General features: G+C 36.0%; 1 protein-coding gene across 1 annotated transcript in view; it reads right to left on the minus strand.

Moving 5' to 3' along the window:
- Positions 1 to 384: 384 nt before the first annotated feature.
- Positions 385 to 16703, minus strand: part of LOC136805326 (centrosomal protein of 76 kDa-like) — a 70067-nt gene continuing 53748 nt past the window's right edge. The window contains exons 11-13 of the mRNA XM_067061915.1: positions 6856 to 6963; positions 4915 to 5132; positions 385 to 1811 (exon numbers count right to left, since the gene is read on the minus strand). Coding sequence (XP_066918016.1) covers positions 1673 to 1811; positions 4915 to 5132; positions 6856 to 6963 — 465 coding nt within the window. The 3' untranslated portion in view covers positions 385 to 1672. The remainder of the gene's footprint in view (positions 1812 to 4914; positions 5133 to 6855; positions 6964 to 16703) is intronic.

Below are 16703 nucleotides of genomic sequence, written 5' to 3' on the forward strand. Positions count from 1 at the left end.
TTAGATATCTGTGGAACCAACCCCTCTATTAGTATTACACTCGTCCTACACAAAAGAGGCCAATTACCTGAATTATTAGCTGACACAATCAAACGAATTAAAAGGAACATATTCCTTAGCTTAGACGCTATACGACGTTAGGGAAATGGGATGTCACAGATAAGTGCGAAGGGCAAGAGGTCGAGAAAAGGGGACAGTCTTTGACCTCCCTCACTAAGTCAAAATAGCATCCCTGTCTACCAAAAGGATCGGAAATTTGCTAAAATTTGAGAACAATTTGCGCACAATATAGTACCTAAAATCTGACATTCTGAAACCCAACAATACTATCTTTTCCCGCTTTCCCAGGTCATGGAGTTAAAAGAAGAACAACACTTCACAAAATATATTGTATTTAAAATTTCTATTTTCTTTTGAGGTAACAAATAATTCATCCATACCTCTATTCTTATAATCATCAATGAAAAACAAACTAGATATACTAGCATGCAATAATCTTTAAAATATTTACAATTTTTGATTAATATGTTATTATTTCTCGAGTGCCTGCCCATAAATATGCGAAGTTCTTAGTCTGAACACCTGAAACATTGTCACCACACCTTGTGGTCAAAATGTGGTAACTTATTGTTGACCAACTGTGATAAAAATCATATTCCGTATTAGAAACCCAGTTTTGAGTCATATTGTCTTTCTTTATTGTTTAAAACTTAATTTTTTGTAAAGAAGGTGGCTTTTTATTCAAGGCTTATTTAGCTCGGATTTTGGATCATAAGCTTTTATTAATATTGTTAAAATAGACTTTCAATCTTTAAAACCGACTACTTTAGGCGTACGAACTCTCAAGAACAGAAATTTCGCGAGGTCGAAAAATCGCGAAATCTAAGACATTTACTTTCGCGAAAAGGGCTAAAATTCGCGAAAATTGCGTTTCTGCTCACGAAAGTTTGTACACCTAAAGTATATATAGCTTTATCAGTTCCCACTGAGCCACTGATGGTCGTATGGTATCCTGTAAATAAACAAGATAGAATATTTAGAAAACATACGCCAGCACATATCAATCAAGAAAAATGATGGATAAACTGTTTTTTTACTAGTAATTGAATTAGGCGTTGTTTTTACCAAGTAAGCATTTTTACAGAGGTTAATCTGTTAAAATAAACTGTAAAGTCCAAACGTATCAGATTTAATCCCGATCGCATCTAAAATTAAAGAAAGTTATATAAAATGGAAGGGGTTAACGTTCTGACTGTCAATGTTTTGGAAAACGCCCAAGAAGCAAGTAATACACGATTCATCAAATAAAACGATGCATTTGTGATTCGTTGTCCCAACAATATGTGATCACGTGATATCACGCGTCAGTCCTTCCAGTTACAATTATAGATATCATTAATCATTCACAACACAATCTGATGAGTAATCCATCATAAACCAATCAGCAACCAGGATAGCGATTGCTACTCGGTCTCATCTTGATGAGCAGGTCATCAAAACGCTGAAATTTAAACAACAACGTTCTTCCAGGTTCATTTGAAACATCGGACGTTGACATAACGTTTTTCATCGTTTTTCCTGTTTTCTCCACGCTTATTCCTCCGTTTTTTTTCTTTAGACGCATCCTTCAAGTTAAAACCTCAGTCCAAACCAAAACATCCCACATTGGCCATTACAAGACAGACTTGTATTTCACAGCGAACATTATCCACACAGCGCATGCCCGTTCAGGATAGAGAAAAATTCGAACACGAACTGCCAATCGAACTTGGTCGCCACGACAACAAATGATTTCTTCACACATGGGAGACCTAAAATCAAAAGATGTGGCATAAATTTATTTTACTTTATTGGATCACGTGTCGGTGTATAAAAATACAGTTAACGCTCTCTAATTCGACGTTCTACTATTCGATATGCTCCCTTATTCGATGAAATTTAAAGTCCCCGTCAACGAGAAACTCTCATTAACGACGCTCCCTTATTCAATAAGCTCCCTTATTCGATGAAAATCCAATTCCCCTTGAAGATCGAATTAGAAAGCGACAACTGTACAGTGGAAGTGTCCACCTTTCTATCTAGATGCTTAAACTTTGAAATTAAGTGTCTGTCATGTCAGGGTTCGACAATATGAAATTTCATTCTATAGTACTTTTCTAGCGATACCAGGACATAAAAGGACAAGCGAAACATCATTTAACACAACAATCTAGGCTATGGACTTGGTTTACTTGAGTTATAATTTCGCTGCCGGCCCAGTCAAATTTATCGACTGAGCCGAGGGAAAACTGCAAATTTGTAAAACTACTTTGGATAATAAAACTATACGCTAATTGGAGGTTTTACTGTATATCTGACACGCACAAAACCCAAGGAAAAGTAATTTGGGAAAATCTCAGGAAGGAATAGATTGATGCTCAAATCATTTTCTATATCAAGCCAAGAACGCGTCTGATGGAGAGCATATGGTTGTGTAAATATTGTATGCTAACTTGAATCAAAAGATAAAAAAAGTAGAATAGATAGAGGAAGCTTTGATTGAATTCAGAAGATTCGCTTAGTCCATAGTCTGCTTGCACCCCAGATATAATTTTGGTTATAAGAAAATTAAAAAAAAAATAGGAAGGATTCTGGCAGCTGTCTTAGACTAAAGCTTAAGCTAGACGAAAATGATGACTGGCTTCTCCTTACAGAGAATGCCCTGTTTTGTATAGGCTGCTGGCATCCACTAACGGATTCGTGCTCCTTATAGCAGTGGTTTTGTAGAGGTCTGCGATTCAGACTATGTTTTGTATTGAGCGGGCTGGGAGTCGTCTCGTTAGAACCGTCTCATGCTGTAGTTTATACTGCCTGCCAGCTTGCGATACACTAACACACAGTTTTCGGATCAAGTGTGTTAATCCGACGTAAACCACAAGGGATCAAGACCAGCGCACTCTCACCTCATCTACGATGTATTGTGGAATTGATACCTAGCACAGTCATCGACATGCCTCATAAGTTTCTGTCTATTCAATTCCCCTCACATGGTATGGGTTGGCCCGGGCGAATGTACATTCACTTCCCAAGTTAATCACAGCACCTCCTGGACGGCAGTCAAGGTTGATAACCGCTAACATTAACCTGGTAAAATATTACTTTACAAGCACTTTTTTGATGACTATTAACAAGAAGGGCGTAGAAGGTCATAGTAAAATATTCAACAAAGCTTTGAGTGAGGATGGTCGTGGGCATATACAGCGGATTAAAACATTTGATATATGGATAATTTAAATGAAAAAATATCCCACACATCAGCTATATAGATTAAAACTCTTTTTGCTGCGATGATTATGTTGGCTAGCTATTTGCACATTCAAAGGAGCTATTTAACTGATCCTAAGCCTGTTGGGTTCTATGATATAATAATATGACCCATAATAAATGAATGCTATATCACTTTGGATAAGGTCAGGATAAAACTTGGTTATTATAACAAGACAGCTCTCATAACAACCCAAGGTCTTAGATGCAAGTAGTCTAGTAAATTATGAGTCAAGCTGGAAAAATGTAGAAAAACGGTAGGTTACTATGACAACAATCGAACATAATTGTATACTGTATGACAACGACATGATAAGGAAAGTGACAAGTAGAAAGGTGGATATTAAAAATAGCAATACAACAAATATTTTATTTCTTCCTCATATGAAAGCGCTTTTGATACTTCTTTTAAACACTCGTGTCTGTGGTGCATCCACCCTACTTTAGCTAAAATATCGCCCCCAGTGGAAAAAATACCCTAGAATTTTAGCCCCACTGGAAATTCGCTGAACTTAATTACACCTCAAAAGCATCAACCTCTGGATTATTTACTGGATTATTTGAGCTGGGAAGAAAAGTTCCATTGGGGCTGTGGGACAAGTCCAGTTTGTGCTGTTTTTTGTCTTCTTTCCGTTCATGCTACATGCAAAGCTCCAAACATCAGGGAAGCTGTCAAAAGTTGAAATAGGATACAATTTTTATAAGAAAACTTGATACAATGCAGCCTCTAAAGTAAAGTTTGAAAAGGTTGTAATGATGAAAATACTGTAGAATTATTCTTCGTAATCGACTCAAGCAACTAATAAGGGTATGATTCAAAGCGGGCATGTCTCGGTCAGGACATTTCCCAGCCAGTCAAAACAACTTAAGCATTTCAAGAGACAAGTGCGTGGGTGAGAGAAATGAAAAATGTGTTCTTTTTGGATGCTTCTTTAGTTTCCGTATTAGTTTTTTAAGGATATTAAAATTTGTTAAGACGTTAAGTTTCAGTCAAATTTTTTCAAATGATGATAGACGAGTAACTGAAACCAAAATAAGCGATATATTAAATCAGAAAAGACTAGTGGCCGTCAAGAAAGATAATTCTGCTCTGACAGTTGTTGCAGACGAACATTTCTATAATCAATCGGTCTCTCCAGAAAAACTTACCCGAACCCTAATCAATCAACAAGAGAGGTTGCAATAGACCTTATCGGAGTTTTTGATTTTTCTAAAAAAGCGATGCATTTGTGGGATTGTTTCGAGTGTATTACAGCAGTGCCGTAGGAAGCATTTTCATATTGGGGGGGGGGCTGAAGTTTAGTGACACCGCGAGGGCCAACCATGGTTTTGCCCGAGGGGGGGGGATTTTGAAAATTTGAGCTCTAGATTGCTTAAAAATACACTCAAAACATGCACATAAAGACAATTATGACAAATTAAAAAAGAAAAACTTTGCATTTTGCAAAATAACCATTTTTGAAAAAATTATTGGGGGGGGGGGGAGCATAAGCCCCCAACTGCACCACCCCCAACTCTGCTACAGCACAAGCTCTTCCAAGCAAAAAAAAAATTCTCTTAGGAATCTAGCACTTCGGGATTTATAAATCTATGGCTAATATCTTTCCTTACCTTAAGCAAGCAGCAAAAGCTCTTCTTGCATTCATGTGTATGAATTGTATGGGAAATCCTTTGAAAGTGTGACCATCGGGTACGTTCCTCCGGATACCATTTTGAAAATCATCATTGCCCACACTCACTCCGGTAGAATAATCGAATTCGTAAGCAGCAAGTGCTGGTGAGAGCAGATAGCAAAGATCATCATCCCAAGTTGTCGTTAAGCCAAGATCCTAAGGATAAAATATAAGAAATTTAAGATGGTGATTTTTGCAGAACTAGTGAGGTCCTTGCTACGGTGTTCATCTGTTTTTCTAAATTTCTCTTAGAAAACTAATAAAGAGGGCTTGAGCTTTTTAGAGAATTATTCAAGTTGAAAGTTGAATTTTAGAAGGACATGATGGGAGCTTTGGTAAGTTTTGAGAAGCTTTCCAAGAAGCTCTGGAAAAGAAGAGGTGCCTATGTGGTCTAAAGCAAGATATTAAGTCCAAAAAAAAATAGATAGTAAAGTATGGCACGGTGTTTTGCAATTAAAACTTTCTTTTGACATAAAAACAATGAAAACACGCAATGTTCAAGGTTTGATATTTCATAAACTATTTTCAATTTATTTTTTTCAGATTTTCTTTCGCACTATAATGTTGATTAAACTTTCGTTCGTAATTTTTCATTTTCGTTTTCTAACTAACAAACACGAAGAAGGGGGTTGGAGAAGAAATGAAAAATAATAACTTTTTTTCATTTTTCATTCATTTTGTTGGTTAATTAGGAAATCAATATAATTGGAAAGCAGTTTATGCTACCTATGTGTTATTTCGATATTGTATACTTATACTGTAATAAGAGATAGCTTGTATGTTTTTGCACGTGATATTGATGGTTCAATTTCATTCCAGTAAAATTAATGTGTATCGAATATACTTTAAAACAGAGCTTAGCAATCTCATGAAGTAAAAACTAATACAGTAAGAAGCTAAGAGATTGAAAACTTATCGAGAAAATTTGAAGATTAGAAATTATACATTTATACTCAGGACCAACGATCAAAAGACTTTGGAGATGTAAGAGCTTAAGCGTGTTTTTAGCGGCAATAACAAAATGGCCGAAACATCAATTCTTCATAATGGACAGAGCAAGAAATATCAACAGGAAACGAAGAAAATTCTAGATCGTATAGAGAAGAACAATAAAGAAATTCAAAGTCATTTAGAAGTGTCATCAAAGATTTTGATGAGGAAAATACAGACTTTCAACAAGGTGAAAGAATCTTTAGCAAGGTTCGAGTCTATGGTGTATGATTTGGAAAGATTTTTGGTCACAGAGACGAATCAAATGTGCACCACAAAACAATATCTATCTTGTATCACTCAAGGCTTTCTTTGTTCAAATTGTGAATGAAATTATGTATATATGAAAAAATGCTGTAACGAAATTTTTGGAATACCCGATGAGAGTAAAAATAGTTAAATGTCAAAGTGGGGATAGAAAATCGTCTGTTTTTAACGAGTGTTCCTAAGCATCAATGGATTACTAAGAATTACAATATCTTTTCCAGTTGGGACTAAAGCTTATTCCAAGGTCCCGAATAAACGTCCCCTCCCTCGTGTATCAATTTTTCTAGTTTTCTGTTTTTGAGTTGAAGTGTAAATAAGGCTCGATTTCTTTGGGGCGTTTGAATTTCCTTTCCGAATATTTACTTGCAAATAAAAACTGTTATTACATACATTTTATTGCAAGGTTTTGCCGCTTGGAAGCTCATGAAATTAGATGAAATTAGATGAAATTAGATAAAAGCAAGCTTTTAAAGCACCACGTAAAAATCATTTTGAGAAAAAAGATTATTTTTGTAGTGTAATCTTAGTAATTTTTCTAATTAATCACAATCTTCCCCGGCGCGATTTTCCAGTAGGGGGCGGGTCTGTGACAAAGGGGGCGTTGAATTATAAACTAACTTACATTACGATGGTCGAAGACTAGAGAACGCAATTCCATTTCCAAGTCATTGCTTTTGAGAATGGGATCGATGTTGGTTGGCACCAAGTTCACTGCTCCCAATGGCTTCGGCTGAAAATAAAGAGACATTTGAATGAAAAAAATCAATACAGTAAATCCAGCACGCATAAATCGAACACACACAGGGAACAAAAATCTGTTCGAGTTATAGAAATTTCGAGATATTGAGTAAGGTTTATAAGGTATCGTTAACTGAAGGAAACTTGTTAGATTTAAGGAGACATTCGAGTTATAGAGGTTCAAGTTAGAGAGACGCCACTGTATCTTTTTTGACATTCATAATAAGTAAGCTCTACAGCTTCTACAGAGCGAACCTTGACCCCTACCTCTTAACAAATAAAACAACGTTTCCATTTAAAGCACGATTTATGGTGAAAAATCGTCACAAGATGAAATTATGACATATCGAAAGATAAATTGACGTCAAATACTTTTAAAGAGCTTGTTGCTGAATATGTTGTTAGTTTTTGAAATCAAAAGACAACGATCATTGATGAAAGTAGAAGGATTGGGTATGTAGTTGTCTAGATTGGTAAGTATTTCCATCGAATTGTTTGTAGATTTATTTGACTGGTATTCAGCGAATGAATTTTCGAGTCTATTAAATAAATTTTCGAGAACAGAGTGATCCATGCGTAGCCGTTACCAACTGATTATACGATAATGTTATCAGCCGTTAAAGGAATAATGAGCGCGGGAGAATATATATGCAGAGACCCTAGAGGAACTCTAACAGCTGAAAACTCGATTCGATAACCCATGCATAGATCCTTCTTCGGTTTGGAGCTAATTTCATAGGTAGTGATCATAAGTCTAGTGTCTGACGGACAGGGTTTTTTCCCAGCACTGTTTCTTCTTAACCCTGAAAATCATGGGGAAGATTGACATCACTCGAAAATATTGCAGTACTGTCACTTTAATTTTATACATTTTGTATCATATTTTGAGGATCTACCCCCTGGAGATTTCGATTTTCACCACCTGGGCATGGTGTTTTTAACCCTGGCCAAGCATCAAATCGACCCATTTGACATTAAAAACTACCCGCGGTCATTGCAGTTTTACCCTATGGATATGACGGTTTTCACATTTTTTCATTACCCCTTTTCTATTTCTATTTAATTGAGTTGCAGAAGGCTTTGAGGCCTATTTTTGCAACTATAGACGCTTTAATGAGCGCCCAGTCAGCACCTTGGACTGACTACCCAATTCCCCTCACATGACATGGGTTGACCTGGTCGAAGATTCATTCACTTGTCAAGTGAACCGCTGCGGGCGGGAATCGAACAGCAGTCGCCTGAGCAGCAACCAAGGTCAATGACCACTATACCACAGCCCCTTTGTATGATGTTTTTCTTTGGAAGAGCTCATTGTAACTGATCTCGACAGATTCTTGACAATCTGCAAATCAGGTATATCAAATCGTCAGATTGTAATGGGTCGTTGAACAATGGGAAATATGAATTAAATTCTACTTAGAAATCCTACTTAGAGTCCTAGAATACAAGTTTCAATATTTATCGTAGGATTAAGATAGGGTGATAGTGCAATGACCCCTAAAATCAAGGTTTTCTATCTTAATAAATATGGTGGCCTCCAGTTTCGACGAAATTTTTTTGATGGGTTGTCTCGACTGCTTCATTATTTACAAGATAAGCACGTTTGGGTAGAACTTTCTCGGCTACATAAACCATTCTTCTTTTTCTCTCAGCAAGTACGGTCGCTCGAAAGCGGGATTCCGCACCGGGTTCTAGGCCGACTTTTTGTACTTCCTTCGTTTTCTCTTTTTGCTTTCTTTCATTTTCTCTAATCACTTCTGTATAATGTCAGGTCAACACTACTCCTTTTATTTTGGGAAGATGAAGGATGGCAGGGGATGCTTACTCTAGGTACAGCACCTGATCTCAGACTTCAGTCTTCATCTTTTCATACTTTTTCCATTTCTTTCGGTTTAGATCTCTTTTCATGTTAAATAGTGGGTTCCTTTTCGCTAAATTTGTTTTAATTGCTCTAGTGCTCTAGTAATGTGTCTCTAGTGAAATTTTTTTTTGTCTTTTAGGATTTTGTGTTGTTAAAATTCATTGGTCATTCGATTGTTGCCATATGATGTGGGAAAAGTTTTAGTGTTTTCTGAAATTTGATTATCTTCTTCAGATTTAAAAGCCATTGAAATGGGTATATTATAGAAGGTTGCTATTCCAATAGCTACTAGAAAATCCCAGTAAAATATCTAGGAATCTCTCCTGTGACAAGAGAACTGATTGAACCAAATCACTATTAAGTGGCATCTTTGTTTTGTTTTTTCGATCTTAATCGTTTCTCGTTGTAAAGAATACATCTTAAATTTTACGTTAAATTTGACTTTGATTTTGTTGGGCAGAAATTGAGGGGATGAAATTATTACACGAATAAAATAATTGACGTCGAAGAAATAATTGACGTCAAATAATAATAATGTTTGAGAAACATAAAAATTGAATTTTTTTAACATAAACTATAAGTCACTCAAGAAATCGGCAAGCAGGTCACAAGATTACGGATCCCCAAATACGGTTAGTATTTTCTCTTTGTATCACATGTCTCACTTGATTGAGAGATCGAACTGTTGTGGAATTTATAAGAATGGTGTAATTGTGTTTTTTTTATTTCATAATGGATATTCTTAACTTTTTGGGGAAATTATTCTAAAATATTCTTACAGCATTCGTAGGTTAGGGCCCTAATTCAAACTAGATTTAACATTTAAGTCATTTAATATATACGTCTAAGACATGAGATGAAATTTTTATGAAAGTATAATATAATTAATAAGTATAATTATCTATAATTGAAAATGCTCTAAAAATGGCATTCTTATCTTCAGTAGCAAAATTCCGTGATGGTGATTATTCTTAGCATAAATTTTTGGCCAATTTCATTATGAATATTCGCATAAAGTATATTCTTATTAAAAAAGTGTGTAGACTATTTCATTGAAATAGCGAGCAAGTTTTTCAAAAATTGACTTGAATAATTTCAAAGAATAAACAATGTCCAGATCAAATATCCGTCGACTCAGGGCTAGAATCATATTATGGTGATTTTCAGCCTCCAATCGACGCATATTTGTTCCTCGGTCACTTCTAGCGAAAATTTAATGCTAGATTCGTCTAATTGGAAACGTGAGAGCTTGATATTTCGTTGTAATCAGGAACGAGTTTCTTGGAAACATAGTTTGATTTATAACGAAGTCAAGAATGAGTGAGTGAATATTTTGCTGCTTAGATTCTCGGTTCCTTATCAAATTGGCCATCGAATACTCTTCAAAAGTTATGTCATCGAATATAATGCAAATAGAGTAAAATAACAATGTCCTTCAATTCATCATCTTGTGAAAGCATAATATTTCTGGGATTTTAATATTATGTTGAAATAACAAACAAATTTCTTGAAAACTTTTTTCTTGAATTTTAACATAATAATAAGTTCTACGTGGAAATCTTACTGGATATCATTGGAACTTTAGGATCCAATATTAGTCGGTCGGTTGAAAACATAGATTAAGTTATTTCATTCTGGTCTTTAACTAGCGAAAGAGATTTCAAAATTTAATGGATTTTTGTGCTCTCAATATCTTTCTGTTCACCTGACTTGGATTAGAGTGAGGTAAAAACAAAAACAAAACAAAATGAGCTATAACATTTGAGTGTCTGTCTGTTTATCAGTTTCAATTGGGAATTAGAATCTTTGATGCGTTGTTTACTTAGGTTCATGGTAAACCTGAAAAGCAACTCCAAAGATTATGGGTTGCCAGCTCCGCAATCTGATTTACCGAGTAGCAAGTTCCCGGCAATTAAGAAAAACAAGGCTCTTTTTATTAAATAAATTAAACTAGGTCGTTCGATTTTCGGCGGTTCTATACTCGTTAATAAAGATATCAAATTCATTGTGAATTTGTTAACTTTGAAACCGAGTATTGAATCTCTCGTTTCAACTCTTGTAACAAAGCTATCATTTCAAAATATTCAAATCTTCAAGTCTGAAAAGCTATTTCAAATATATGGGTTGCCAGCTCCGCAGTCTGGTGTGTCTTATCTAACGAGTAGCAAGTTTCCGGCAATCACTTTTCAAATACATCAAGGATATATTGGTAGGCCATAGTCAACTCTCGGTGGTTGTATACTTGTTAATAAAGAAGTTAAATCCTTCGTGAATTTTTTCGTTTGCTAACAAGTATTATATCTCTGGCTTAATCCCTTGTAGTAAAAAAAAAGACGAGTAGAAGAAGGCGATTGGATACACATTGACAAATGAGTCAAATTTTTCTTGGAAAGTTGACTCTTTCGTCGACCTGCTGATCCCCAGGCCTTTAGTCTAATAATTTCAGGTTTCCTTTTCTCAAAGGAAAGTCAGCCTGTCCCAAGCCAGAATAAAAGTCAGAGGGAACCAGAGAAGATTTGCCATCTTCTCAAGGTAAGGTCGTCTTTCTAAGAAAGAAAAAACTCGGCCATTCTTTTGTAGGTTGGTAGTTCTGACTGGAGGAAAAAATTCTTTTCATGCCATTTATATGCGAAGAAATTCATAGAATTGCTGTCCAACTATCTTCCTTCAGGAGATTTGGGTGGCAGAGCAGCATATGCATTTCGTCTTCATTAGGACTCGTCAGCACTGCATACAACCCTGGACTTGTGATAATTCCATATTCCTCAAAATACAGATGAGTTTTTTTAGTAAATCTTCATTTGTATCATGTGGAATATGCAACTGTCAACATTAGTTTCACACCGTGATGGCAAAATGTCTATTTGGTCGATTTCTATGACACAAAAGCAAATGAACTCGTTCAAATAATAACAATGGCATTGCTGGTGGTGGTGGTGGTGGTAGTGGTGGGAGGGTTGTTTGAAGATTGATGGCTTTGCTGAGGGTTGTTTGAAGATTGATGGCTTTGCTGAGGGTTGTTGGCACATTTCCTTTTGTGGTTGGGTGAACCTCTCTTTTTAAAGGGGAGGTTGCATATATCACATTACGGTGAGAGATTGTTGTGGTGATTTGTAAGAATTACTGTATCTGCTTTTTTATTTTTGTGGTAAAAACTGAGAGAAAATTGCATAGAAAGTGACGTGAAATAATTTCTTCATTGCTGATTTTTTAAACAAAAGGGAAACGAAACAAAAGCAAACCATGAAAAGATAAATTTTTTCCAGAAAGTCATTAATATCAGATTTACATTTCACCAACTTAAAGTTTTGCATATCACAATCATCAGATGTATATAGGGAGTTGAGTATCATGACAGTCAAGGTTTTTCAATTTTCTTCTGAGTTTGTGAACTATTAAACACGGGATAAACATTTTGAAGATTTTGAATATCCGTCGACTCAAGAGCTAGAATCCTAATAATAGACTCTTCATCTAATTGGCGCATTTTAATTCTTCATTACCACTCTAAAAAAAGGGAATCTACCATCTTGTCAGTAATTTGAACAGATTCATAGCAAATCTGTTTAAGAACTCTGACAAAATGATGGGTTCCTAGGTAATCAATATTCAGCAAAACTTTCCAAGGGTATAACAATAGTTTGAAGCAAATTAGATCCGTCTAGCTATGGGTTAGTTTCCAGGATCATTGATAGGGTAATGTCTCCAATTTGATGTATCTAATCCAATGGGGGTAGTAGGCTTATCTCCAAAAATGGATTGAACAAAATGAAGCTAGTCCAATCAAGTTAAGGAAGTTGGCAGTTCAATAATCGTTGAAAAATATGTCAAATTCTTTTGCGACACTTCGTTAAACGAGTATTAAATTCCCAGTTGAATTTTGATTTCTGGATTTCTTCAATTTCAAATTGCTTTGTAAAGTAGAGTTGGTTAATTTCAATGCACGCTTCATGTTTTACATACCATCAATGGTAGGACAACCAAATTTGATTCCCGTACGCATGCGCACCCGAGACATGAGACCAGTGTATCTGTTTTGCTTTGAGACGTCTTCTTTTTTGATGTTTTGAATTTTGACGTTCACACTTGTTTCGGAATCGTTTCGTTGCGGAACGATACAGGGCCCGGTTGTTCAAATGTCGATTAGATTAAGTCCCGATTACAACTAATCGCGATTAGATTTCGATTAGTTAATCCCGGCGATTAACTTCCGTTGTTCGAACGTCAGATTAACTAATCGTGGACTTTTTGCCTGTGTTTTCAAAGATCTTAATCCTGACGTCACATTTCGAGCGCTTCCAAAACATTCGAAAAGCTTTTTTCGTTCGAATTTATCACTTCAATGCAGCGACTTCACCTTTTTTGTAGAAAAAAAGCTTCTTAATCCTCGTTAATCCTGGGTCAGAGCAGGATTAAAATTTGGCCAATTTAATCCCTCGAAAATCCAGATTTAAGCCTAATTTTTTTCCAACAACCGACGGTTCTGCGTTAATCGGCGCTAATCGAGATTTAATCGAAAATTAAGCTAATCGGCCGCTAATCCACTTTTGAACAACCGGGCCCAGAACCGTAACGTCTCAGCATGGTAAAAAAAAAAAACATGAAAAGATGAATTTTATTTACCAACTGAAACTACATTCTGACCTTCAATGAGAACGGTCATGCTCTAGAATTTCGTTTCTGAAAAAGGGCGTTTGAAATTTTTTGCTTATGTTATGATAGATTGCTGATTCAAACTTTGTTTTTATGTTGATATAAACTTTGATTGTTTGATTTATGCTCATGATTTGAACTTTGTTTTGCTTGGATTATTGGTTTGATTTTAATAATGAGCAACCAAAGGAATTCAAGATCTAACACTGAAATGGCCAAATTTGAGGAAGTTATGGAAAAGAAATTAACAGAATTTGGTAAATCCTTGGCTGTAGAGGAAGGTTTTAACGATTTGAAAGAAATGTTTCAAAATCTATGTAAAACTCTATCTGATCAAAAGTTGGAAATTGATAATCTTAATGTTAAAGTGACTAGAAATGATCTGAAAATCTCCCAACTTGAGGACAAAGTGGCTGTTCTGGAAGCTTCTGTTGAAGCATTAAAATCTCATGCTGACAATAACGAACAATATTCAAGAAGGCAGTGTCTTCGAATTAATGGTATACCAAAAGCCAGAGAGGAATCTAGTAAGCAATGTGTTGATAAGGTAATCGAGGTATGTAAAGAATCTTTGAAAATTGAAATCAAGAAAGAAGATATTGACAGGGCTCATAGAGTTGGCAAAGAACGAAAAACTATGATTGTGAAATTTTTTTCTTTTGGTAAACGCAGTAATATCTATAGAGCAAGAAAAAATGGTGGTGATAAAGTGAAGGTGTACTTAGATTTGACAACTAAAAGGTTAAATCTTCTTGACAAGGCTCGTGAAAAAATCACGCCAGATTGTAATGTTGAATTTGTTTTCGCAGATATAAACTGCAACACTGTGGCTAAAATGAAATATGGTGGGTTCCGATTCTTTGACAGCGAAGAAAAGTTTGATAAAATGATTGAGTAAGTACGCCTTTACGCCTTATGCTTTTTTTTTTCTTCTTTCACTTAAATAAACACACTCTTTAACCTTTGAAATCTCGTTTTCCAACAAAAATCAGTTTTTTTTTTCTTTTTAGCAAACTTAACTTGATATAATTAATCGCCTTTTTTTTCCCTATTCTTAACGACTTGTAACAACGTTTCGAGTCCTTTGTTTGATACATTTTTCGTGTTTTTTTTGCAAATCATCTTTTCTGAGATGATTTGCTTTTCAATTGTTTTTGTCATCTTTTTATGTTTGAATATAATTAGTGTATTGAGCTTTTATCTCAATAATGGTTCTTTACGCATTATACACTTCTTTTCTTGTTTTACAACATGGGATCATCCCCCCCAGGAAGATGGGGGGGGGGGGGAATCAGATTTTGGTGCCAGGGGGGAAGTGAAAATTTCAAGCTTGATGGGGGGAGAAAGGCGAATAGGGGGTATATTCAGTCCTCTACCTAGTGGGGGGAGTAATAGGATAAATACAGACCTTCCTGGTGTGTTTGGGCATTCAGGCTTATGAGCCTGTCTTTCTTGGGATTTTGAGAGTCTTTTTTTTGCTATAGTAGCTTGCGAATTGAGGCGAGTCTGGATCATCACTTCGCAACCCTTATACAATACGGCTAGGGGGATTTCCCAATTAGGGGGGGAGCACGAATTTTAAAGACAGGTGGGGGGGAAAGGCCAGATGGGGGATTTTAGCTCATATTAGGGGGGACCAAAAAGCTGGAGGACGCCATGTACAACTTTTTTCGGAATTATCTTTTTGTTTTTTTGTTTTTACTTTTTCGGCTTAGAGAGCATCGAGAGCAAATTTCCTATGTCATGTTGTTTGACGGTTGTTGAAAATAAGAGTTTGTCATGGGAGTAAGTCTTAGTCAATACAGAGCATGCATCGGATTTTTCAATATTTTATGTTTGAAATATCGTGAGCCTAACCACTCCTTTAGTTTTTCCATCCTACAAAATTTTCTTTTTACACTTATGCTTCTATGCCTTCTTTTGTCCGGAGATATTGAGGTTAATCCTGGGCCGGAGAGGGAAACCACGCTTAGTGTTTGTCATTGGAATCTGAATAGCGTTTGGGTTGAAGATTCTATGGGAGATTTTATTAAGATTAAACAACTTTCTGCATTTCTAAACATTCATAAGTTCGACATAGTCTGCTTGGGTGAAACTTTTCTTAACTCTGAGATAAAAGATGACGATCCTAGGCTGGTTATTGAAAATTATGAGATCAAAAGATGCGACCATCCCTCTAACAATAAGAGAGGCGGTGTTTGTATTTATCATCGAGACCACCTAGGTCTTGACGTAAAACCACAACTCACTACTTTGGACGAATGTCTTGTAGCTGAGATGAAAACCGGTGCGAACCGGTTTTTTCTTTGTGTCTGTTACCGTTCCCCCAGTCAGACTTCTGACGAATTCGATGTTTTCTCTCGTAAATGGGAGGAGACTATAATAAATATCCAAAATTTTTCTCCTACTGCTACACTTTTTCTTGGGGATTTCAATGTTAAGAATTCTGATTGGTGGAGCGGTGACGTCACTGATCCTAGAGGTAGAGAAATTCAAAACTTAGCTACCCAGCATGGTCTGCAACAATTAATTGATGGGCCTACTCATCTCCTTGATAATTCAACTTCTTGCATTGATCTAATTTTTTCATCAGCTGATCATTTGATTCTGGATAGTGGTATCTTTCCATCCTTGAACCCTAAGTGCCATCACCAGATAACCTTTTGTAAACTAAATTTTAAAATCCCCTTCCCACCATCTTACACACGAAAGGTTTGGGACTTTTCCAAAGCAAATCCCGATCTTATTCGAAGGGCAGTGGACATGGTTGACTGGGATAAGTTTTTTGAGGGAACTGATATGGATGGCCGGGTCTCCTTCTTGACTGAAACCATCATTAATATCATGTCAAACTTTGTGCCTAATAAAATCATTACCATCAGGAATAAGGATGCAGTATGGATGACAGCTGAGATAAAGAGAGCCCTACTTGAAAAATCTAAAGTTTATGAGCGGTATGTAAAAAATGGGAGGAGAAAAGAAGACCTCAAAATCCTCCAAGAACATCAATCTAGGTGTAGAAGGGCTGTCAGAGATGCTAAAGAATTTTATTTCTCTCGCTTAGCAAATAACTTCAATGATCCAAACTTGGGTTCTAAGAAATACTGGTCTATTCTAAATCAATTTCTTCATAGGAGGAAGTCACCAAGGATTCCACCTGTTCGAGATGCCAGCAATAATCTTATTGCTGATGTTCCAACGAAAACAAATATTTTTAA

The sequence above is a fragment of the Clytia hemisphaerica genome, unplaced genomic scaffold, assembly GCF_902728285.1.
Source record: "Clytia hemisphaerica strain Z4C2 unplaced genomic scaffold, Clytia hemisphaerica genome assembly, whole genome shotgun sequence".
NCBI classification, from domain to species: Eukaryota; Metazoa; Cnidaria; class Hydrozoa; order Leptothecata; family Clytiidae; genus Clytia; species Clytia hemisphaerica.